At 43.9% G+C, this 23,979-nt stretch overlaps 1 protein-coding gene across 1 annotated transcript in view; it reads left to right on the top strand.

The window, feature by feature from the left end:
- Nucleotides 1-21,856, top strand: part of LOC147691982 (cytochrome P450 2F3-like) — an 889,810-nt gene extending 867,954 nt beyond the window's left edge. Inside the window, exon 9 of the mRNA XM_086938271.1 lies at nucleotides 20,458-21,856. Within this exon, the coding sequence (XP_086794397.1) occupies nucleotides 20,458-20,645 (188 nt within the window). The 3' untranslated portion in view covers nucleotides 20,646-21,856. The remainder of the gene's footprint in view (nucleotides 1-20,457) is intronic.
- The last annotated feature ends 2,123 nt before the right edge of the window (nucleotides 21,857-23,979 follow it).

Genomic DNA, 23,979 nt, shown 5'->3' on the forward strand with positions numbered 1-23,979 from the left:
GCAGTGCTCCCAGACCCCTAAACCCATCTCCAAAAATCTAGAACAACCCCAAATAGCCCCCCAAAAACATGCAATACTGCTATCCCCCAAGAGGCCTAAGTTAAAATCGTGCCAAAACGAAGCCTCAAACTAGGCCCAAAACACCCCTTTTCCACCATGGATTTTCTTCAAACCACATGCAATCAAAATTAGACCTTACCAGCAGTGCTCCCTGACCCCTAAACCCACTCCCGAAAATCTAGAACACCCCCATATAGGCCCCCAAAAACATGCAATACTGCTACCTCGCACCCCTTTTGCACCATGGATTTTCTTCAAACCACTTGCAATCAAAATTAGACCTTCCCACCGTGCCTCCCAGACCCCTATACCCACTCCTAAAAATCTAGAACACCCCCAAATAGTCCCCCAAAAACATGCAATACTGCTATCCCCCAAGAGGCCTAAGTTAAAATCATGCCAAAACGCACCCTGAAACTAGGCCCAAAACACCCCTTTTCCACCATGGATTTTCTTCAAACCACTTGCAATCAAAATTAGACCTCCCCACCGTGCCTCCCAGACCCCTAAACCCATCCCCAAAAATCTAGAACACCCCCAAATAGCCTCCCAAAAACATGCAATACTGCTATCCCCCAAGAGGCCTAAGTTAAAATCGTGCCAAAACGCAGCCTGAAACTAGGCCCAAAACACCCCTTTTCCACCATGGATTTTCTTCAAACCACTTGCAATCAAAATTAGACCTTACCAGCAGTGCTCCTGGACCCCTAAACCCACTCCCAAAAATCTAGAACCCCCCCATATAGGCCCCCAAAAACATGCAATACTGCTACCTCGCACCCCTTTTGCACCATGGATTTTCTTCAAACCACTTGCAATCAAAATTAGACCTTCCCACCGTGCCTCCCAGACCCCTATACCCACTCCCAAAAATCTAGAACACCCCCAAATAGTCCCCCAAAAACATGCAATACTGTTATCCCCCCAAGAGGCCTAAGTTAAAATCATGCCAAAACGCAACCTGAAACTAGGCCCAAAACACCCCTTTTCCACCATGGATTTTCTTCAAACCACTTGCAATCAAAATTAGACCTTCCCAGCAGTGCTCCCAGACCCCTAAACCCATCCCCAAAAATCTAGAACACCCCAAATAGCCTCCCAAAAACATGCAATACTGCTATCCCCCAAGAGGCCTAAGATAAAATTGTGCCAAAACGCACCCTGAAACTAGGCCCAAAACACCCCTTTTCGAACATGGATTTTCTTCTAAACACTTGCAATCAAATTTAGACCTTCCCAGCAGTGCTCCCAGACCCCTAAACCCATCCCCAAAAATCTAGAACACCCCCAAATAGCCCCCCAAAAACATGCAATACTGCTATCCCCCAAGAGGCCTAAGTTAAAATCGTGCCAAAACGCAGCCTGAAACTAGGCCCAAAACACCCCTTTTCCACCATGGATTTTCTTAAAACCACTTGCAATCAAAATTAGACCTTACCAGCAGTGCTCCTTGACCCCTAAACCCACTCCCATAAATCTAGAACACCCCCATATAGCCCCCAAAAACATGCAATACTGCTTCCTTGTACCCCTTTTGCACCATGGACTTTCTTCAAACCACTTGCAATCAAAATTAGACCTTCCCACCGTGCCTCCCAGGCCCCTAAACCCACTCCCAAAAATCTAGAACACCCCAAATAGTCCCCCAAAAACATGCAATACTGCTATCCCCCAAGAGGCCTAAGTTAAAATCATGCCAAAACGCACCCTGAAACTAGGCCCAAAACACCCCTTTTCCACCATGGACTTTCTTTAAACCACATGCAATCAAAATTAGACCTTACCAGCAGTGCTCCCAGACCCCTAAACCCACTCCCAAAAATCTAGAACACCCCCAAATAACCCCCTAAAAACATGCAATACTGCTACCTTGCACCCCTTTTCCAACATGGATTTTCTTCAAACCACTTGCAATCAAAATTAGACCTTCCCACCGTGCCTCCCAGACCCCTAAACCCACTCCCAAAAATCTAGAACACCCCCAAATAGTCCCCCAAAAACATGCAATACTGCTATCCCCCCAAGAGGCCTAAGTTAAAATCATGCCAAAACGCAACCTGAAACTAGGCCCAAAACACCCCTTTTCCACCATGGATTTTCTTCAAACCACTTGCAATCAAAATTAGACCTTCCCAGCAGTGCTCCCAGACCCCTAAACCCATCCCCAAAAATCTAGAACACCCCAAATAGCCTCCCAAAAACATGCAATACTGCTATCCCCCAAGAGGCCTAAGATAAAATTGTGCCAAAACGCACCCTGAAACTAGGCCCAAAACACCCCTTTTCGAACATGGATTTTCTTCTAAACACTTGCAATCAAATTTAGACCTTCCCAGCAGTGCTCCCAGACCCCTAAACCCATCCCCAAAAATCTAGAACACCCCCAAATAGCCCCCCAAAAACATGCAATACTGCTATCCCCCAAGAGGCCTAAGTTAAAATCGTGCCAAAACGCAGCCTGAAACTAGGCCCAAAACACCCCTTTTCCACCATGGATTTTCTTAAAACCACTTGCAATCAAAATTAGACCTTACCAGCAGTGCTCCTTGACCCCTAAACCCACTCCCATAAATCTAGAACACCCCCATATAGCCCCCAAAAACATGCAATACTGCTTCCTTGTACCCCTTTTGCACCATGGACTTTCTTCAAACCACTTGCAATCAAAATTAGACCTTCCCACCGTGCCTCCCAGGCCCCTAAACCCACTCCCAAAAATCTAGAACACCCCAAATAGTCCCCCAAAAACATGCAATACTGCTATCCCCCAAGAGGCCTAAGTTAAAATCATGCCAAAACGCACCCTGAAACTAGGCCCAAAACACCCCTTTTCCACCATGGACTTTCTTTAAACCACATGCAATCAAAATTAGACCTTACCAGCAGTGCTCCCAGACCCCTAAACCCACTCCCAAAAATCTAGAACACCCCCAAATAACCCCCTAAAAACATGCAATACTGCTACCTTGCACCCCTTTTCCAACATGGATTTTCTTCAAACCACTTGCAATCAAAATTAGACCTTCCCACCGTGCCTCCCAGACCCCTAAACCCACTCCCAAAAATCTAGAACACCCCCAAATAGTCCCCCAAAAACATGCAATACTGCTATCCCCCCAAGAGGCCTAAGTTAAAATCATGCCAAAACGCAACCTGAAACTAGGCCCAAAACACCCCTTTTCCACCATGGATTTTCTTCAAACCACTTGCAATCAAAATTAGACCTTCCCAGCAGTGCTCCCAGACCCCTAAACCCATCCCCAAAAATCTAGAACACCCCAAATAGCCTCCTAAAAACATGCAATACTGCTATCCCCCAAGAGGCCTAAGATAAAATTGTGCCAAAACGCACCCTGAAACTAGGCCCAAAACACCCCTTTTCGAACATGGATTTTCTTCTAAACACTTGCAATCAAATTTAGACCTTCCCAGCAGTGCTCCCAGACCCCTAAACCCATCCCCAAAAATCTAGAACACCCCCAAATAGCCCCCCAAAAACATGCAATACTGCTATCCCCCAAGAGGCCTAAGTTAAAATCGTGCCAAAACGCAGCCTGAAACTAGGCCCAAAACACCCCTTTTCCACCATGGATTTTCTTAAAACCACTTGCAATCAAAATAAGACCTTACCAGCAGTGCTCCTTGACCCCTAAACCCACTCCCATAAATCTAGAACACCCCCATATAGCCCCCAAAAACATGCAATACTGCTACCTTGTACCCCTTTTGCACCATGGACTTTCTTCAAACCACTTGCAATCAAAATTAGACCTTCCCACCGTGCCTCCCAGGCCCCTAAACCCACTCCCAAAAATCTAGAACACCCCAAATAGTCCCCCAAAAACATGCAATACTGCTATCCCCCAAGAGGCCTAAGTTAAAATCATGCCAAAACGCACCCTGAAACTAGGCCCAAAACACCCCTTTTCCACCATGGACTTTCTTTAAACCACATGCAATCAAAATTAGACCTTACCAGCAGTGCTCCCAGACCCCTAAACCCACTCCCAAAAATCTAGAACACCCCCAAATAACCCCCTAAAAACATGCAATACTGCTACCTTGCACCCCTTTTCCATCATGGATTTTCTTCAAACCACTTGCAATCAAAATTAGACCTTCCCACCGTGCCTCCCAGACCCCTAAACCCACTCCCAAAAATCTAGAACACCCCCAAATAGCCCCCCAAAAACATGTAATACTGCTACCTCGCACCCCTTTTCCACCATGGATTTTCTTCAAACCACTTGCAATCAAAATTAGACCTTCCCACCGTGCCTCCCATACCCCTAAACCCACTCCCAAAAGTCTAGAACACCCCCAAATATCCCTCAAAAACATGCATTACTGCTATCCCCCAAGAGTCCTAAGTTAAAATCGTGCCAAAACGGCCCTGAAACTAGGCCCAAAACACCCCTTTTCCACTATGGATTTTCTTCAAATTACTTGCAATCAAAATGAGACCTTCCCAGCAGTGCTCCCAGACCCCTAAACCATCCCAAAAATCTAGAACACCCCCAAATAGCCCCCCAAAAACATGCAATACTGCTATCCCCCAAGAGGCCTGATTTAAAAACGTACCAAAACGCACCCTGAAACTAGGCCCAAAACACCCCTTTTCCACCATGGATTTTCTTCAACCCACTTGCAATCAAAACTAGACATTCCCAACTCTCATCCCAGCTAAGCAAATCCACTAAGAACCACCTACAACACACTCCAATCTCACCCTAAAAACACACAATAATCGAAAATTAACATGGGTCACTATGGCAGCGGTTTCCCTTCCTCGACTTAGCCTAAACACACCCTTCCCATCAATCGATTCCTCCCAAATTTCCTGCAAAACCACCAATTTCCCCTCCCTACCACTCACAGAAGCCCCTTCCCCTAGCTCAACTGGAACACCCCAAACACACTTCTCCTTACGCCCCCAAACCGCCCATTGGATATCATGGCAAATCGCGCCTTGACAAAAAATTGCTGTTTTCAGCACTTCCACTACTTCGATCCTCTTGAAACTGACCAGGACACTTGTTCCAGCGATTCCCAAGAATCTCAGCAAGGCAGAACAAAATCGATTCACTGGAAGGTGTACGACTTTTCACCCACACGTGCCCGCAAAACACCAAAAAGGGCCAGAATTCGGCCAAATCTGGACCAAAAACGCCAAACCCCCCTAAAACCTTGCCAACATCATTATGAACAAGCCTGCATCGGGCCCTGAGCCCAAGACCCTGGGAACCCTACCAAATTCAACCCAAAAACCCTAGTAAACCGCACTGAACCCCCAAAACAGCCCTAAACCCTAAAAAACACCCAAATTCCCGCAAACCTAGCCCTCAACCCTACACTGAGCTGGCCTAAAAAAAAAATATCCGTCTGCTCGCAAATTTGAGAATTTTCGGCAATTTCGAGAGATTTGCGGAATGCAAATTTGCCGGTGAAAATCCGCAAATTTTGAGAGCGGAACTGATTTTTGTCCCATGCTTGCGGCAGGGCCATGCAAACGGTCAAGGCAGGCACCACTGAGTGAAGCAACCTGATGTAGCATACCTAGGCTCTTTGACACAGACAGACAAAGCATATCTAATTGTATGCAGCAAGCCACATAGCCCCAATTTTACAAGAACTGCTTTCTGGACTCTGCCTGGCTTAACAACACTACACTGCCTCGACCACTCCATACCACAACTAGACAGACATGTAGTTCTGCTGTAGTAGTTGTTGTAGACTGGTTTACCTGTTTGCCACTCACAAATTGGCCATAGTTCTTCCGTAATCTGACGATGATGATCCATCCATCCCAGTGAGTGACTGTAAAGAAAAAATATATATTATTTAACTTTGATCATCAACACTCATCATCAGTCATCATGGTATATTGGCAAAACAGTGAGTCCAAGGACATTTTGCATATTGGAAATGCAACGTAGTGGCCCCTGCAGTTGAAGTACAATTTGAATTAAACAAGGTAAAAAAGCAGAGTAGACTTGAGTTACATTTAGTGTGTAAAAGATTAAATAATAACAGAAGACATATGATTCATTTCATGCACAACAAACAAGCAGCAATTGCTTTAATCAGAGCCAGATAGCCATTGCTGTCCACTGCATGCCATCTTCTCATTATTCATTACCTGTTCCACTTTTAATCCACATCTTCTTCTGAAATGAAGGCTCACAGGGCAGCCTCTCCTGTCAATTTCAGAAATAACTGTCAGCAATCAGCATGTAGTCAGTAATTCCAATACCACTTGAGGAGACTCATCTACGAAGACAAAGTTTCTTGATTCTACATAATCCAGCCATCTGCCTTGAGGGAAATGGATAGGGGGAGTCTGGAGGAGGAGGATAGAGGAACATGATTGAGTTGTGAACTTGTGAACCTCAGGATTTCAGACTGCGGCACCTTCAAATCAATAAGGAAATAAGATGAAGACAGTGCTGCTGTTATACCACCTCCTGGATGAGTCCTCTGACTGGCAGTCTACGTTCATGTTGCATGTTTCTCAGCTGCTCCCGGGCCTTAAAAGAATGGCTGAAATGTTTGCAGATTCTTCGGCAGGTGGTCAGTAACTTGCTGACTGTCTTTTCTTTTTTCAAGAAATCTTGCACAACAATGTTAACACTGTGCGCCAAACATGGCACTCTGAAATAGTCACCCTCATGCATGGCCTTAACTATATTACTGCCATTATCCGTGGAAACATAACCAATCATGCGCTTTCTTGGATGCAGCCATTGAAAGACCTTACTCCAAAATGTTTTCTGCAGTATGAGATTTCTCCATGGCAAACATGGCTACTGTTGCATGTTTCCGAGTAGCTTGAAAAACTGTGTCCGGGTCGACACCTGCACGTACCTTGTCTGAAACCCCTGCAAAAGAAACCCAGTGTGCAGTATTGCACATGTAATCAAGGGCTTGGCAACTGGTCCACATGTCTGTTGTCAGGTTGATAGTGTGAACAGCACTCTTCTGCAAAGCTGCCCCAATCACCTCCAGCACATCTTGATGTAGTGCTGGAACCGCAACTCTGGCAAAATAGGACCGGCTAGGAACCTTCCATTTAGGGCAGACTGTTGCCACAAATTCTAGAAAACGCACCCCTTCCACAAAAGAAAAAGGGAGAAGGTCCAGCTCTAGCATTTGAGCCAGATTTGCGTTATACAGACGTGCCATTGGGTGGTTGCTTTCAAATGGCGCCTCCGACCAAAACATGCTTCTAATGGTGGTCTGGACCATTTTACGTGATGATGATGATGATGATGATGATGCAGACTTCTTCAAACCAGTTAGGATCATTGATGTACTTTTTCGCATTGGTGTCCCTCCCAGACTCTTAGTGTGGCTCATACATGTTGCTGGGGTAGAGGGTATGGGCGCTACCACTGCAGTGCTGCTGCCAGGGGTACTGGGTGTACCAGAAAAAATGTCTGTCGCTTCTTCACTTTCCCCCTGCACGATCAGCCCCTCGTCATCATAAGATGCAATATGAATGGATACATTTTGATTTGTTTTTCTTTTGGCTTCCCGGATCTTCCTTAGGTGCGCCTCCCCCTGGATAGTGTGGTGTTTTTGGAGATGACCTCTCTGGCCTCTGGTACCATAGTTGGTACCAAGCTTACCCCGACTAACTACTATTTTACAAATCGAACAAACAACCATGTTTTCCGCCTTTTTGCTAACACTAAAGAATTCCCAAACTGGGGTCTGGAGATGTCTGAAGGTGGTGGAGGTGCTACTTTCAGTTTCAATGCCAGATGAAGTGGAGGATGGGCGTGGGTGAATTTGACTCTGTTGTGCACTTACAGCACCACTACTTGAGGTAATGGAGATCGAGCTGGATGGAGGTCCCTGCCGGCCCTTCTGACGAGCAAATATGAAAGCTGTAGGTCGTGTTGGTGTAGTAGGTAACTGCGTTGGTGGTGGTACCAGTGCCACGCCGCCCACATCCTGCTGAGCATCAATTCGGGATAAGGTCAAAATGTCTGTCTGCCGCATGCCTGCTGGGGCTGGAGTGACGACTGTGATGACTGGGTCGTTGTCAGACTGTTCATCAGCAGCAGAATAATACACCACTTCTTGTTCGTTGTCATCATCACCCATAATTGAAAGCCTTGCAGGAACCTTCCTTTTAGGCTTAGCTACCTTTGTCTGCTCATGGCATGCCTCCCTCTCAGACTGCATTGCTCGGTTCCAATCAACATCAAGATCATCAGAAGGAAGGGGTTTGAAGAAGAACTTGTAGTAGCCCTCCTTGACCTTTTTCTTTCTGGGGATCTGGAAGACAATGGATCATCATCAGGAGGAGTGGCTTCCTCGGATGATACCTCCGCTTGAATCTCGATTTCATGATGTGCCCCTACTTCTGGAGGAACAAGCATTGTGAGCATATGTGCCGCTCCATGCGCCTCTAGTTGCGCCTCTCCATGCGCCTCTCCTTGCGGCTCACCTTGTGCCACTCTTTGCGCCTCTACTTGCGCCTCTCCTTGCGCCTCTACTAGCGCCTCTTCTTGAGCCTCTACTTGCTCCTCTACTTGCACCTCTACTTGAACCTCTACTTGCGCATTTACTTGCGCATTTACTTGCGCTTGTACTAGTTGCATCTGTGGTTGTCGTTGCGGCTGTGGTTGTTGAACTCTCGTCAGATGAATTACACCCTGCATTGATTGGATGCTACTTTATTGCGATGAGCCAACAACACTGGTCGATGTTGATTGAGCAATTAAAGTGGCTGCTGCTGCAGCACTCATGGGCTTGGACCTAACTCGGTGTGGAGGCACTGAGCCCAATGAAGTGGAGGTGCTGCTCCCAGCTTGGTCCCCGGCGGACAGCGCTACTGCTGCAGGAGTAGTTTTTTTTCCCAACAAAGGTGTCTTTGAGCACACCAGTCTCCTTGGTAGGTGGTGCCACTTGCTTCTTCTGCTCCTTCTTACTGGCAGTGGCACTGGCAACTTTTTTTCATGGAGGCGCTACGGACACCTTTTTTTGGGCACATCTTCTTCAGATGTCAGAACAGCAGGCCGCAGTTGCACGAGTTGCAGAGTTGTCTGTGGCCACACATGACGTCACGTGATGTTGTGCTGCACACACCGCTGCAGGACTTCTTCCTGGCACTGATGATGAACAATGACTGATGTGATTCTCTTGTGCACCTAAAAGCAAAGGAAGCCAGAGGAACATCAGTTAAATAAATGTTGCATATGTCGTGCTTCAATTAATATTTGCAACTAGGCCTTGCATTTATTATTATTACAACAGCACACCCAAAAACGGAAAGACACAAAATAAAAATTGCAATTCTAATCCAAAATGGATGTTTAAATTAGTAGAAGAGAGACCACACAGAGAGAGTTGGTCCATGCACCACTGAGTACCCCTGGGCATAATGGATGAAAGGCAAGCAAGGCAAACTGAGTGCATGCCTGAGCACACTGCCTGGCTTCAAAATGGCCCCTTGACCCCCAGCCACATGGCTAGGCCCTGCCTGGACCAGGCTTCAAAATGGCCCCCACCCACATGGCCAGGCCCCAACACCACGCCAAAAAGTTGAAAAACACACCAAAATCACCACAATCTAATGCCATCCATGCCCTCAATAATGTTTAAAATAATTCAAGAAACCCCACAGAAAGACTTGGTCCATGCTCCACTGAGTACCCCTGGGCATAATGGATGAAAGCAAGGCAAACTGGGTGCGCCGGGACACTCATTGAGTAGCCGTGCGCTATACAAAACCAAGATAACATAACATAACATAACATAATGATGAAAGCAAGGCAAACTGGGTGAAGGCCTGAGCACACTGCCTGGCTTCAAAATGGCCCCTTGACCCCCACTACATGGCCAGACCCTGCCTGGACCAGGCCTCAAAAGGGCGCCCACCCACATTGCCAGGCCCCAAGAACACCCCACAAAGTCGAAAAACACACAAAAATCACCACAATCCAATGCCATCCATGCCCTCAATGATGATTAAATTCAAGACACCCCACAGAAAGACTTGATCCATGCTCCACTGAGTACCCCTGGGCATAATGATGAAAGCAAGGCAAACTGGGTGAAGGCCTGAGCACAGTGCCTGGCTTCAAACTGGCCCCTTGACCCCCACCACATGGCCAGGCCCTGCCTGGACCAGGCCTCAAAATGGCCCACACCCACATGGCCAGGCCCCAAGAACATCCCAAGAAGTCAAAAAACACACAAAAATCACCACAATCCAATGCCATCCATGCCCTCAATGATGTTTAAATTCAAGACACCCCACAGAAAGACTTGGTCCATGCTCCACTGAGTACCCTTGGGCATAATGGATGAAAGCAAGGCAAACTGGGTGAAGGCCTGAGCACACTGCCTGGCCTCAAAATGGCCCCTTGACCCCACCACATGACCAGGCCCTGCCTGGACCAGGCCTCAAAATGGCCCCCACCCACATGGCCAGGCCCCAAGAACACCCCAAAAAGTAGAAAAACACACAAAAATCACCACAATCCAATGCCATCCATGCCCACAATGATGTCTAAATTCAAGACACCCCACAGAAAGACTTGGTCCATGCACCACTGAGTACCTCTGGGCATTAAGGATGAAAGCAAGGCAAACTGCGTGCAGGCCTGATCACACTGCTCCAGATCCAAATGAAAAGTGATCAGGACATGGACAAAGCACTGGGAGGAGCCTGCAGGACAGAAACAGGAAGTTCGAGACCCTGGGGCACTTCCTTCCTCCCACCCACCCCAAAATTGACTCCTTGCATAAAAAAGTGCAGCCAAATGTCAATCTGAGGAGTTATTCTGATCAAAATCATAATTTTCAGAAGGTTTATGCTGCCTGCGGTGGATTTCTTGTGCAGAATTGCAATTTTTGCACGTTCGGGAAAGCGAGCTGTTCAAATCTCCCGCCAGAAGTCAGCTGTTCGCCGCATTTACGTGTTCGCAATTGTTTACTCCCGCGATGCGTGATCACGGCCCTTATGACTCTCGCTGTGCAAGATGGCGGGCCGCAATGACGTACTCGCGGTCGAAAAACTCTTGCGCGATCACGCAGCAAGGACCAAAATGGCACAGCACACGCAAACCGGGAGGAAAACAACTCGGCGAACTCAGAATCACGGTAAGTCAACAACGCGCGCGCAATATTGTATTTTTGAAGCGCAACCAAGCAAAAAAATCTGCCAGCTTACGAATTTGTGGATTTTTGGGCAAATTTGCGGGATTCGCGGACCGCTAAATTGCCAAAAATCTGCAAATTCCGCGAACGGAACAGATTTTGCGCCCACGCTTATTTATCACGCCTGCCATTACAGTGCAAATGCATGTGTGGTAAAGTCATATACATTGTAAAAGTACATTATTTAAAAAAATATATGTATTTATATATATATCTATTCCCCAAGGTGCCCCGGATCTTTAAGAACGCCACTCCACGAGGATGGATTCAATCCTTTTTTTTGCAAAAGCACAGTTGCAGCCCCTTAGTTTAAGTCCCCGACGCGTTTCGTTGCTTCAAGCAACTTCTTCATGGGGAGGGGGGAGCATGCAAAACCAGGAGTGGTGCTTTAAACTGCTTTAATTTTTCGCTTTTTCCCATGATGCAATCGTTTTCCAGTAAACTGAATGCTGGGATTTGAAGTACCTGATTTTTCCTTCCAGGAGGGTCCGATTTTGCTGCCTTATTGTTTTTTACCCCAGTGTTTGGTTAATGTTTATGCCCTCCAGTGGGCTTCAAGGTTTCTCTTGTGCTTAATTTTTGCAATCCATCGCGCTGGCAGGCTGCTTCCAGTAACAGCCTCGCAGACCTGCCCTTAATTTTCAGGCAGTGCATCCTTCGCGGCTCGGAGCCTGCCGCGTATTAATCCATTCATCAAGGTGCCCGGGATCTTTAAGAACGCCACTCCACGAGGATGGATTCAATCCTTTTATTTGCAAAAGCACAGTACCGTACACATTGTGTTTGGGATACATTTTCCACACACCACGAGATTCCCTTGTGGTCTCTGCCACAGCCTCAACCTCAATATCCCTTCGGACTTGAAGCTAAGGCTTCCGTTGCGGAAATCCTTGAACAATTGGAATATCAAGGCGTAATTGAAACTTGTGTGTCACCGATGAATAACCCACTTTTTACTGTGACCAAACCTGATAGTTTGTAACATTTGGTATTGGATTACCGGCATTTAAACTTGCATTGCCGTACCTGTGCAGTACAGAGTACCCACTGCTCTGCTTTGGTGGATGGTCTTGTGGGAAAACGGTTTAAAACCACACTTGACATATCCAACGTTTTTTTTGCCCACAATTTGGATGGTCTAAGTTCCCAATGGACCAGTTTTACCTGTGGCGGCAAACAACGCCAATTTAAAGGCCTAGTGATGGGCTATTAGAATTGTCCAGGCGTGTTTTCTGCCCGTGTAGTTTCTCTCTTGGAGAAAGTCGACACTGATGCGTGTTCGTATGTGGATAACATATATCTCACAGACGACGAGCTTTGGGCGCATCTGTGTCGCGTTGACCGCATCATTTGTAACTTTGCGGACTTTGGTTACAAGTTTAACTTTGCAAAGTCTCACATTGCAGAGTACACAGTGTTGTTCCTGGGCTACGAGCTCAACAATGAAGGTCGAGGATTGGCTCCTCACTTCTTGGAGAAATGCGCACAGTTGCGCGCTTCTACGACTCTAAAAAGAATTACAGTCCTTGCTGGGATTTTTGAACTTCGTACGTACCTATATACCCAAATATGCCCAGGGTATCAAGCCTTGTATGCTTTGATACAACCAAATTTTACCTAATCTTACTGGCTGCCAGAACATTCAGCTTGTTTGCAATCTTTGCAGGCTGATCTTCTTGAATCTAAATTCTTACTGACTCGTGATAACCACACCAACCTGGTGATTAGAATCATCCCTGGGGCGTTGGGTTTCACTTACCTTACTTTTAACGAAGGAGACACAGTACCTATTGCTTGCAAGTCACACTTGTACACTTCGGCAGAAATGCAGTTTTCCACTGTGGAAAAAGTTTTGACAGCAGTGCAAATAGCGATTCTCAAGGAACTATCGCATGGAAAACGCATGTTGGTTGTTACCCCGTATCCTGCACTAGAGACAGTGACGAAAGCCAGTGTACCAAATTCTAATGCTTTGCACCTACAGTGGATACAATGGGCTGCGTCATTGACGTCTCGGATGTCACATTTTATTTTGATGCCTCCTACAGTTGCAGGAGTTTTTGCAGTATGAGTTTGTTCATCCTGCACCATTGACTATGCGGCCTTAAGAGGATTTCCATTGTATCATTTACACTGATGGTTCAGCGCTAGTTGCGCATGGGTCTAAGCACGCATACGTCTCAGCTTGCGCGATTGTGGTGGTACCTTGGTGAATGATGAATTCAAGTCCAGAGTCGTGCACACGCAGACTTTAGGGAACTGTACCTCACAATTGGCAGAGCTCCGTGCTCTGATGCTTCCATTGGAGTACTCTGATCATGGTGTGATGACACTTATTGTGAGTGATTCTTACTACTGTGTCCAGTCTTACAACGAGAACCTGTTCTTTTGGATTCAGAATGATTTTTGTGATTCCAAGGGTAGCACAATAAAACATAAAATGATCTGGGTCCAAGTGGCTGAACTTAAAGAGCAGTTGCCACTTGTGTATGTAATTCACATTCTCGGTCATCAGCGCGTAGGAGTTTACGCTGTTGGCAATTCTTTGGCCGATGAGGCCGCAAAATCAGAAGTATTGACATATTTGGTTGCAGCAGTTACACGTTACAAAAGTAAGATTGATGATGATATTTTTACTCACTATACATAATAACTATGAGCTTCTTCCTTAATGGGCCAAAACAACCAATCACTGCTGTGCTAGTTAAGGCCATGGGTTTAACTTTCAGAAAGTTATAACCCTGGCTTTAACTAGAGCAGCAGTGATTGGTTATAGTTATTTGTACAGTGTTTAAAAAGTAGAATTTCCTTTTGGGCAACTACATTTAGAACGGACACATTTATTTGCTGTACTACATGTTATTTTTTATGAAATGTTCTTGTTGTGTTGTGGGGTGGGTGTAATGTATTGTAATGTATATCAATGATATATTCATATTTTTTGTTTGTGTATGACAGTCTTTATTATAAAAGTATTATGAATAATGACTCAAAATAATAAATGGCGATCACTGCTACTGAATACAGTGGTCATGAATGAAACTAAGAGTTTGTAGGAGTAGCATCAGTACTGGCAGTTGTGAGTTGATTGAACATTTTCTAAAAGTGGCATTTCTAAAACAGTAATATTAAATCTAACTTCACCAGTAAGGATGATTTTTCATTACCCTTCAAAACATATCAAACAAGAAAAAAAACTTCTCCTCTCTGACTAAGAATTACAGCTTAAAAGTATACTAAAGAATTCCGAGTGCTGGCCTAAGAGAGGGATAGGCCTCACAGTAGTGAAAATAGAAATAGGCTGTTTTTCACTACCTGGACAGGCAAACAAATAAAGGTACATGTCCTACTTTTTACTTACATAGCACCCTGCCCTTAGGGTTACTTAGGGCTTACCTTGGGGTGAGTGATATGCAATAAAAGGGGTGTTTGAGGTTTGGCAAGTAGTTTTAAATGCAGAGTTGAAGTGGCAGTAAACTGCCAACATAGGCACTGAGGTGGCAGGCCTAAGACAGGTTAGCCATGCTACTTCTGTGAGTGGCACAATTAGTGCTGCAGGCCCACTGCATTTGAAGTACAGAACCTAGGTATATGGTATACCACTCTACAAGGGACTTATCCGTACAACAAATATGCTAATAAGGTATACACCAATGTCATCATGTTTAGGGGAGAAGCACATGCTCTTTAGCACTGTAGGAGATAGAGGGGTCATCGGTACCGAACCCTTACTAGATGTTTTGATAGAGCAAATAGTAGTGATGGTGCTTGTCCATGACAGGGCGAGACCCCTGACCCCCTAATCGTGAAAAGTAGTTCCAATTGGGTGTCTGGACAAGCTTAACAGTTTTTTTCCCTGGAGTAAATTCCAATGCAAGGTGAGCAAAACAAATGTTTAAAATAGTAAGAGAATTTTGACAATACAATATGAATGATATTGAACAGATGTTGAATATCATTCTTCAGATGTTGAATATCATTCGAATTGTATTGTCAAAAGGTACAGCCCTGAGGAAACCCCAGGCCAGATGGCCGTGTAAAATGGGCAAAACACGTGTTGGCTGTCACTCTTCTCTTACTATTTAACACAAAGCTGTGAAAACAAGTCACAAAAATTGAAAAAATGAAAAACTTTAATTTTGCACGCCTTGCATTGGAATTTACTCCAGGAAAAAGAAAACCTGTTAAGCTTGTCCAGACACTCAATTGGAACCACTTTGGCACTGGCTAGCAGTTGCAAAGTGCTCAGAGTCCTAAGGCCAACAGAAAGAATCCTCAAAAACGGGAGGCAAACATTTGGGGTAAAGATCCCCCCAATGATGACAAGTCTAATGTATTGCTGAAGGCTGTGTCCAGAGGAGGTTGCCCAACCATGATAGTTTGAAAGCAGCCAGACCTTACTGTGTACAGTCGATTCGGTGCACAGCAACGGTTAGCCCATAACAGAAGATGACATTCAAGGAACTATACTCCTTGTGAAATATGATTGAAAAAATCTAACATTCTCTGGCAAAAACAAAGGTTAATGTGAAGTTAAGGTACATTTGTTTTAAGGCCATAACACATATTTAAACAAAACAGACATTTAGTGATAAAGTGTAGGTATGGTTCAAAAACAAAAAACACACAAATTCGACAGCTGTGGTTTGGTAAATGAACCATACCTTCCCCATCACATACTGATTACGATCTCACATATTACATCACTCTTGACGTGTTAAATTGGCATGGATGACATGTTAATGTTATGGGGAATTTTTAAAGCACACAGCTACTCCAAGGAGTGTCCCGGCGCTAGGAGGACCCCCATTGAAAAGAGAGACAGAATGCACTCACAATCCTGCACCACAATTTTACTAAAGGAACAGCCAGGTCTTGAGTCTGAAGCTAAGAAGCTCTCGCTCTTGTCTGAGGGAGAGAGGCAGCGCATTCCATAGTCTTCCCACTACCACCTGAAAGGAACAACCCCCCTTTCTGGTCCGGGTAAATTTTGGCACCACTAACAGATGTTGGGCCGATGACCTCAGCGTCCTGGCTGGAATATAGGGTGTGATTCTCTTTCTGATGTACTGGGCCCGCTGTTATGGAGAGTCTTAAAAGCAAGCACCAAAGACTTAAAGTCAATCCTATTTTTCACTGAAAGCCAGTGTAAAGCTTTTAAATGACTTGCCATATGGGTCCTAGGCCAAAGATACCGCTTTGGCAGCCGCGTTTTGAGCAACCTGAAGCCGGCCCAATAAATAATTTTGGATGCCCAGGTATAATACATTGGCATAGTCCAGCCTTGACATAATCAAGGCTTGGACTACTGTCTTCCTATGGGAAAATGGCAACAAAGTCTGAAACACGTGCCAGCCACAGATTGAACCTGTGACTTCATGGAAAGATCTGAATCAAGCATGACTCCAAGATTCTTCACAGTGTAAACAGGACTGGATGGCAGAGACTGATCCTGAGGCCACCAATTCCGCCATTCATCACCAGGGGAGTGTCCAAAAAAGGTAATTTCAGTTTTGGCAGAATTGCATGATAGTTGGTTTTGTCGAAACCAATTAAACACTTTAGTCAGGCATCGATGAATTAAATTTTCATTTAGCTGCCCATCGTTTTTAAAAGTGAACAACAATTGGGAGTCATCGGCATAGGTTATAACTTTGGCCGCATGTTTTTCCACTAGGGATGCAAAAGGTGCCATATAAATATTAAAAAGAGTTGGGCTCAAAATTGAGCCCTAAGGCACTCTAACATTCAGTGATGGAACATCTGCTGAGAAAGATGGGGACCAAACAGATTGCTGACGACCTTCCAAAAAAGAGCAGAACCACCTGAAAACATCACTTATGGCATCTCAAATGACATCATTGCTGAAATCACAGTTGAAATTACAAATAATACCACTGTTGACAATAGTAATCATTTGTTAATGATGTGAATGATGTTATGCTGTATCATATGTAATACAATTAAAAACAGTTCACTACAAAGGAGATTTAGCCCATATATTTTGGGCTTGTCCCTGTTTGAAGAAGTCTTGGGACTTTTTTTAACTTTGATATCTTTTTAGGCAGATAACTCTTCACATTGTGTAGAACAGCATTGTCAGATTTGCACTAATAATACTCAATGTATAACCTAAATGAAAAATGTTTGCATTTGTTGAAAAATTGGTAACCAGGGACCATACCTGGAATTCCTCTGTGGCTGCAAAATATAAGAATTAAAATAGTAGACATCTATGCACACTGAAATTGTTCAACTAAAACATGGTTGTGTCAGGTAACTCAACTAACTAGCACTCTAAATACCAACTTCATGCATTGGCATCAATACAGATAAGAAAAAGTAGTATTATTTGGTCAATTCAACGTATGGAGAATCAACTCGTTAGTACAAACTCACTGATTAAAGTCATCCATAATGACATTCATAAAAAATGACATGAAAACCATTTCCACCTGTAATATTATTGATGTTACGAAGCACTCTGAAAAGCCTGATACTCAAATGATACTTTGATTTATAAGTTTTGTTTTACTTGTACTCATTTGTTAATTACCTTTTGCTAGTGTGCAAAGCACTTTGGCATTGACTTTGATGAGGTCCTTGCTATAGAAGCTCTAAAATAAATAACACATATTTTTTAAATATTTATGATTTATACAGTCTAGACCAAATTGGTTGAAGATATTATCAATAGCCTTTTGCATAGTCTTTGTAAACTGATATGTATTTGTTTGTAATTGCATTATTACTTTCTTTCATATTGTAGAGGAAATGGACTCTAACCAATGAAAACTTCAAGTGTTTTGCTTTTGACCTCTGTTATCTGGGCTTTTGTTGTGTAGTGATCCTAATGGAGTTTGGATATGAGCTGCAGCCTCTAGTGCCCACCTAATAATTTAAAGCCACTTGCCCAAGGAGAGCTAGGGTACGGGGCTCGGTGTAGGCTGCAGTGCACAAGAACAGATAGTGCACATGCACTGTGCATATTGCGGTGCGGTTTTGAATGAGTGTGGTATGTGACTGTTGTGTTTTACTCTATGGTACAGGAGTCTGATTGGAATCTCCAGTTTGTTACTAATTACCAGGATCGAGAGCCTGTATTTTGTACAACAATCCTGAGATCCTTGAGGTGGGTCAGGGTCCTGTGAAAGGAGGGTAACATATGCCCCTTTGATGGCTATGTACAGTTCCTGCCCCATTTCTGCTTTATTTCCCACAGGTGTTACAGCTGACAGTGTTATGCAGTAGATGATTAGGGAGGCCCCTCTCTCTTTCATGCCTTTGCTTCAGATTCCATTGGCAGGGAAATCCCAACTCCACCTCATCTGCTGCTTGGATTTATTTAAAAGCATCTTTAGCCTGACCAGTCTTGGGTTAATAAACAAATGTAAGGAACCTCTGTAAAACCAGCTAAAGAGAGAATAATCGCTGAGTAGACACTCATCGCAGAACACCATGAATCTCACCAACTAGAGTTTGGACCCTCCCACTAGAGTGTGTGAGAAATACCTGACTCCCAGAGCCAGAATCCTCAATTGATGCCTTACTCAGAACTACAAAACACACACGATAATGGACGGAATGGTGCACATTGGCAAAACATTCCACTGTCCAGCCTGAACTGCCAAGCCATGTCTTCCCTGGACATGGCTTGGCTGGACTGTTCCCATGAGGCACAGGGTCAAGTCTGATTTGCATATGGCCATGTCTGAACTGGGGTGGCGTGGTGAGCAAAATAACGATGGATTAAACCCAGATCTGTGACTGGGGGTGAATGTTTTGCCAATGTGCAACATTCCGTCCATCATCTTGTGTGTTTTGCTGTTCGCCATATGTGGGAAGGGTATGCCCAGATGTGGGCCCCGTGCTCACTACGCCAAGCTATCCTGGCTGATGACGGATGATAGCCAGAAACTGGTCTTAGGATGCCTGATTCCGGTCCAGGGAAGACATGGCTTGGCAGCTCGGGCTGGACTGTTCCCATGAGGCACAGGGTCAAGTCTGATTTGCATATGGCCATGTCTGAACTGGGGTGGTGTGGTGAAGAAAATAACGATGGATTAAACCCAGATCTGTGACTGGGGGTGAATGTTTTGCCATTGTGCAACATTCCATCCATCATCTTGTTTGTTTTACTCAGAACTAAGCAAGATTATGAAATGTTTGCTGTTTCCTTGGAAATAAAATAATTTGAATGTAGATATGCCTCGCCACTGGGGGGAGACTGTAAATGTGGACAAGTATGTTTAGGTCTGGGCAGAAGAATTTTTGGCCCTCTAGTAACTGATCTTTTGTTACCGGTTTTTGGAATATTAAATCTGTGTAAAGTTGAGTTACCTATCCAGTAAAATACCTAACAATAATAATGTGTAATTATTACTGAAGTAAGTAATCCTGATTATATTTGATGTGACAAGGTAGATTAAGGATTTAAGTGCTTCCTTTTTATTATTGAACACAGGAAACAGTATGCCTGCGTTGTATGTGCAGAAAGTCAAACGCTAATGTAAGTCTCTTATTCATAGGGTACTGCTGGTTTTGCTACTTAGGATCGACAGGCAAGCAGTTTTTCACTAGGTGCTTGCAGACATCAGAAATGGAGTAGGGTAAGGGAATTAGTTGCCCTCATTGATGAATTCTTAGAGTAGGTGATTTGCACCATGCTTATCTTTGAGGCCTCTTTTATTATATATTTTAAATTGCTATTTCCACCAAGAACTCCGTTTTTAGCAGTGTGCATTAAAGTACTTTACCTTCTTTAAAGTAAAAGTCCTGACTGGGTAATGATTTATGGAATATATTATGTCTGTTACTGGCTTCTGAGTTTCTAGCCCACATCACCTCCCTGAGGAAGCACTGGACTGCTCTGCCTTTTCTACCTGCTAAAGAGATGCGTGCTCGGTTTTTGATTTGAGGTTTAATACAGGTGCCCGAGGGCACAAATGTAAAGCTAACTCAATGTATACAATTGGGGTCCATCATCCTCTAGATGCTATATTGTCCTCCTGAACTAGTTTTCACTTGTATCAATAAAAAACTCAACAAGAATATAACTGAAAATGTGTACAAGATGCATGCCAAAAGCATGTGGGCAATAACCTCAGAATTGTACTTTATTGCAAAATATACTATTTACTTATATTATTAATCGATTCTGTATCTTACAGTCTACTGTTGCATACAAATATGAGAGCCATAACTCATCCATGTATTTTCTTTCAGGAAAACGCATCTGCCTTGGAGAGGGACTTGCCCGCATGGAGCTATTTCTTTTCTTCACCACCATACTGCAGAATTTCACCTTAAAAGCAGTTGGAAATCCTGATATAATTGACCTCACCCCAGAGTTCAGTGGATTTTCGAATCTCCCCCGACCTTATAAACTCCACCTCCTGCTTCGCTCAACATGATTCAGTGGTTCATTGTTAATTTAGGGATTATGTTTAATAGAAGTGTTTCATCTTAATATGAGTAATTGTAGTTTTAACAAGAGGGGATTGATAATTAAAAAGTTTAACATTCGTGTACTTTTGACAACTTGTGTGGTTTTAAAGCACAAGTTTATATTGACGTCATAATTACATAACTCTTTAAGCTCAGAAAACGGGCACAAATTAATTAGTTATACTTTACTGAGCCAACTAGAATTTGTGCCCCAACATGCTGTGCTTATGAGCTCACAGATTAAATCACTCATGACATGGTCAATTACATCATTGATGATATCACTGATAACTTCCCAAATGACATCATTGATGACAACACTGGGCATGTCGCTGGCACGCATTCTTTCATTCAATTATTTATATATTTCCCCAAAGACTCTCTCATAATTCCAGAAGGTGCTTACACACTACACTTATAGTGATGATGAATGTGCAAAGTGCAATTTATCACTCCACAGACACTGGGCCCCAGTTTTTGTGAAGTAATAAATTGCCCTTTGCACATTCATCGCACAGGGTGATTGGAAGTGCGCCCTGTTTGATGAGTGTGAATCTACTAAGATAAGACTTTATTGAGTTAATGCCTACTTGGGCCTTATTTTCACAAGGAATTTTGATCTTTATTACATGTGTATTTTATAAGGCACTGGGATACATATTAGGATATCAGATGCATTTGGGTGTTATTAACACATTGTATAAGTAAATAGGTTGTGGTACTGAAGATACTCACTGACCTGATATTGATGCAGCGGTGTGATTTGTGTGGACTGACAGAACAAAGGAATCAGTGAAGAAGTTGGGATAATGAATTACTATCATTCTTGGCCCACTTGGGTTTGATATTGTAAGATTCCTTATCATTTGAGATGTCATGAGTGATGTCGCTGACCATGTCATGAGTTATGTAATATGTGAAGTCATAAACAGTGCTTAGCCTGGGTGTAAGTTATAGTTAGCTCAGGTAACTATAACTGCTGAATTCCACTGGTTTTGTATGAGTGAAATCTGAGCCTAAGTATAATGTCACTGTAACCTTTGTTTTTTTCGGAGAAAGAAAACAGCCTTTTTAAGTTATAATGATCAGCGTTTCCATAGAGGAGCTTTTTTGTTATGCATTTAATCTTCAGAAAACCTTTCCAAAAAAGAGTTCATCTACCTAAGCTCCTTCAAGGGAAGTTAATAATAATAATAATAATCTTTATTCGGTTTTTTAGCATTTGCAAAACCATAAAAGATATCACATAATACAGAATTAATAATTGGAATTGTTTAAAAAGTACGATTTAGAATAGACGTTTAGAAAATGTTGCATTTTCAAATATTGATACAAATTAGTCCACTGTTTTACAAGTTGTTTCGATGCCTCATAATACACTTTAAGAAGTTTAAAACATGGTAGACAGTACACTCAGAGTCCAAGGTTTGGAGTGCCAGCATGGCTGGGCGACATTGTCTGTGGCCCCATTTTTTAAGTAGGGGAATTAACCAAATTTTCCGATGGGGATGATAAAACTTACAGAACAGTACTGTGTGTATGGTGGACTGTTGAGAAAGGTCGTCGCATGGATATGGGTCTATCTGTACATTCCAGTTGTTTTTATCAGGGAAAGTCACTAGCCTGAAAAAAAGGTTCATTCTAAATCTTGTTAAGAGCATTTTCTCGTAAACAGTTAGCTCCATGGTCAGATATAACTGAATTCTCAAGGACTGCTGGGTCATAATTGCGTGGGCAACAGATTTTTTTGTGATCTGCGTAGTCAGTCTCAGTGATTCCAAATGGCCCAACGCAAGTCGTTTCAGTTCTTTTTTGGAAGTTTCTCTCAAGGTTTCTGGGGTGTGAAAGTACTTTTGTAGGCCCAGATCAGTAAAAAAGTGTCTAACGTACGAGAGCCATGCGTTTTTATGAGCGTGGTCCAGATCCATAGCGTCCTGTAGGATACTTTTGGTCAGAGTGTTTTTTTCCGACAGCCAGGCTCGCCTCCAGAGCAGGAGAGGTTGAATTTTTATTAAGTCTTCAATGTGAGGGATTCCCAGCTCTAAATGTGAGGCGTAGGTGGAAGTACCTCTAGGAATTGAGAGAAGGAAACTGATGAAGATGTTCTCTTCTTTTTGTATTGAGCTGGAGGAAACGTGGCCCCAAGTCCCTGCTCCATATAATGCAATAGATTGACATTTTGCAGCGTAGATCTGAAGCAGTTCTACTGGTGCTCTTTTTCCCAGTTTGTTAGAGAATTTTATCAGCGCCATGATTGCTCTTTTGAAGAGATGCCTCCTGGTCTCAACCGCCGCTTTCCAATTTAGGGCATCATCGATCATGATGCCTAGGTACGGGTATTGTGAGGTCTTTTCAATTTTTTCACCATTCAGAAAGATCGACTTGGTTGCTTTTCTTGATCCGCCAGCTACCATAACAAACGTTTTTTTGATGTTGATACGCAGATCCAAAGCCCCCATGAAGTCTGCGTATTTGGTTAGAGATTTCTGCAGTTCGTTGGGGGTGCGAGCTAGGATGACTGCGTCGTCCGCATATAGGAGCGCGGGGATCAAGCGACCTTTTACACTGGGGAGGTCCCTCGCCCCTCGCAGCATAGACTCTTCTAGGCCGTTTGTATACAATGAAAAGAGAAAGGGAGCAAGGACACACCCTTGCCTTACTCCCCGCTCTACCCTGAATGGTGCTGTCAGTTCTCCGTTTGTTCCGTATCTTACTCTCGCCGTGGCTTCACTGTATAGTTCCCTCAGAAAGTTCAGAAGGGGAGGATCGACCCCCATTACGCTCAGCAGTGACCAAAGCTTCGCATGCGAAACGCAGTCGAATGCGGAGGATAAGTCCACGTAGACCATGTAGATGGAGCCAGGTTTAGCGTGGGTGTATTTTGAAGTTAACAGACTTAAGTTTAGGGCCTGTTCAACTGTCCCAAAGCCCTCCCTAAACCCAAACTGTAAGTCCGAGAGGATGGTTTTATCTTCTACCCATTGCTGTAATTTTTCAAGGAGGACTCTTCCAACTACTTTTCCCAGAGAGTCTAGGAGCGAAATCGGTCGGTAGCACTTTGTGTCCTGACGGTCCCCCTTCTTTAAGATTGGGACCATAATTGAAGAGGACCATGACTCTAACAGGCCCAGTTCCATTGTGGCTAAACAGACTCTTGTCAGTATTGGAACCTATAAGTCCGGCAGGTGTTTGAACAAGTCAACTGGAACCCCGTCAGGGCCAGGAGCTTTCCCGCTTTTGCTTGAAGATAGTGCCAATGCTAGGTCCTGCATGTCAAGGTCCATGGTTATTGGATAAGCG

Source organism: Lissotriton vulgaris, chromosome 9, assembly GCF_964263255.1.
Source record: "Lissotriton vulgaris chromosome 9, aLisVul1.2, whole genome shotgun sequence".
NCBI classification, from domain to species: Eukaryota; Metazoa; Chordata; class Amphibia; order Caudata; family Salamandridae; genus Lissotriton; species Lissotriton vulgaris.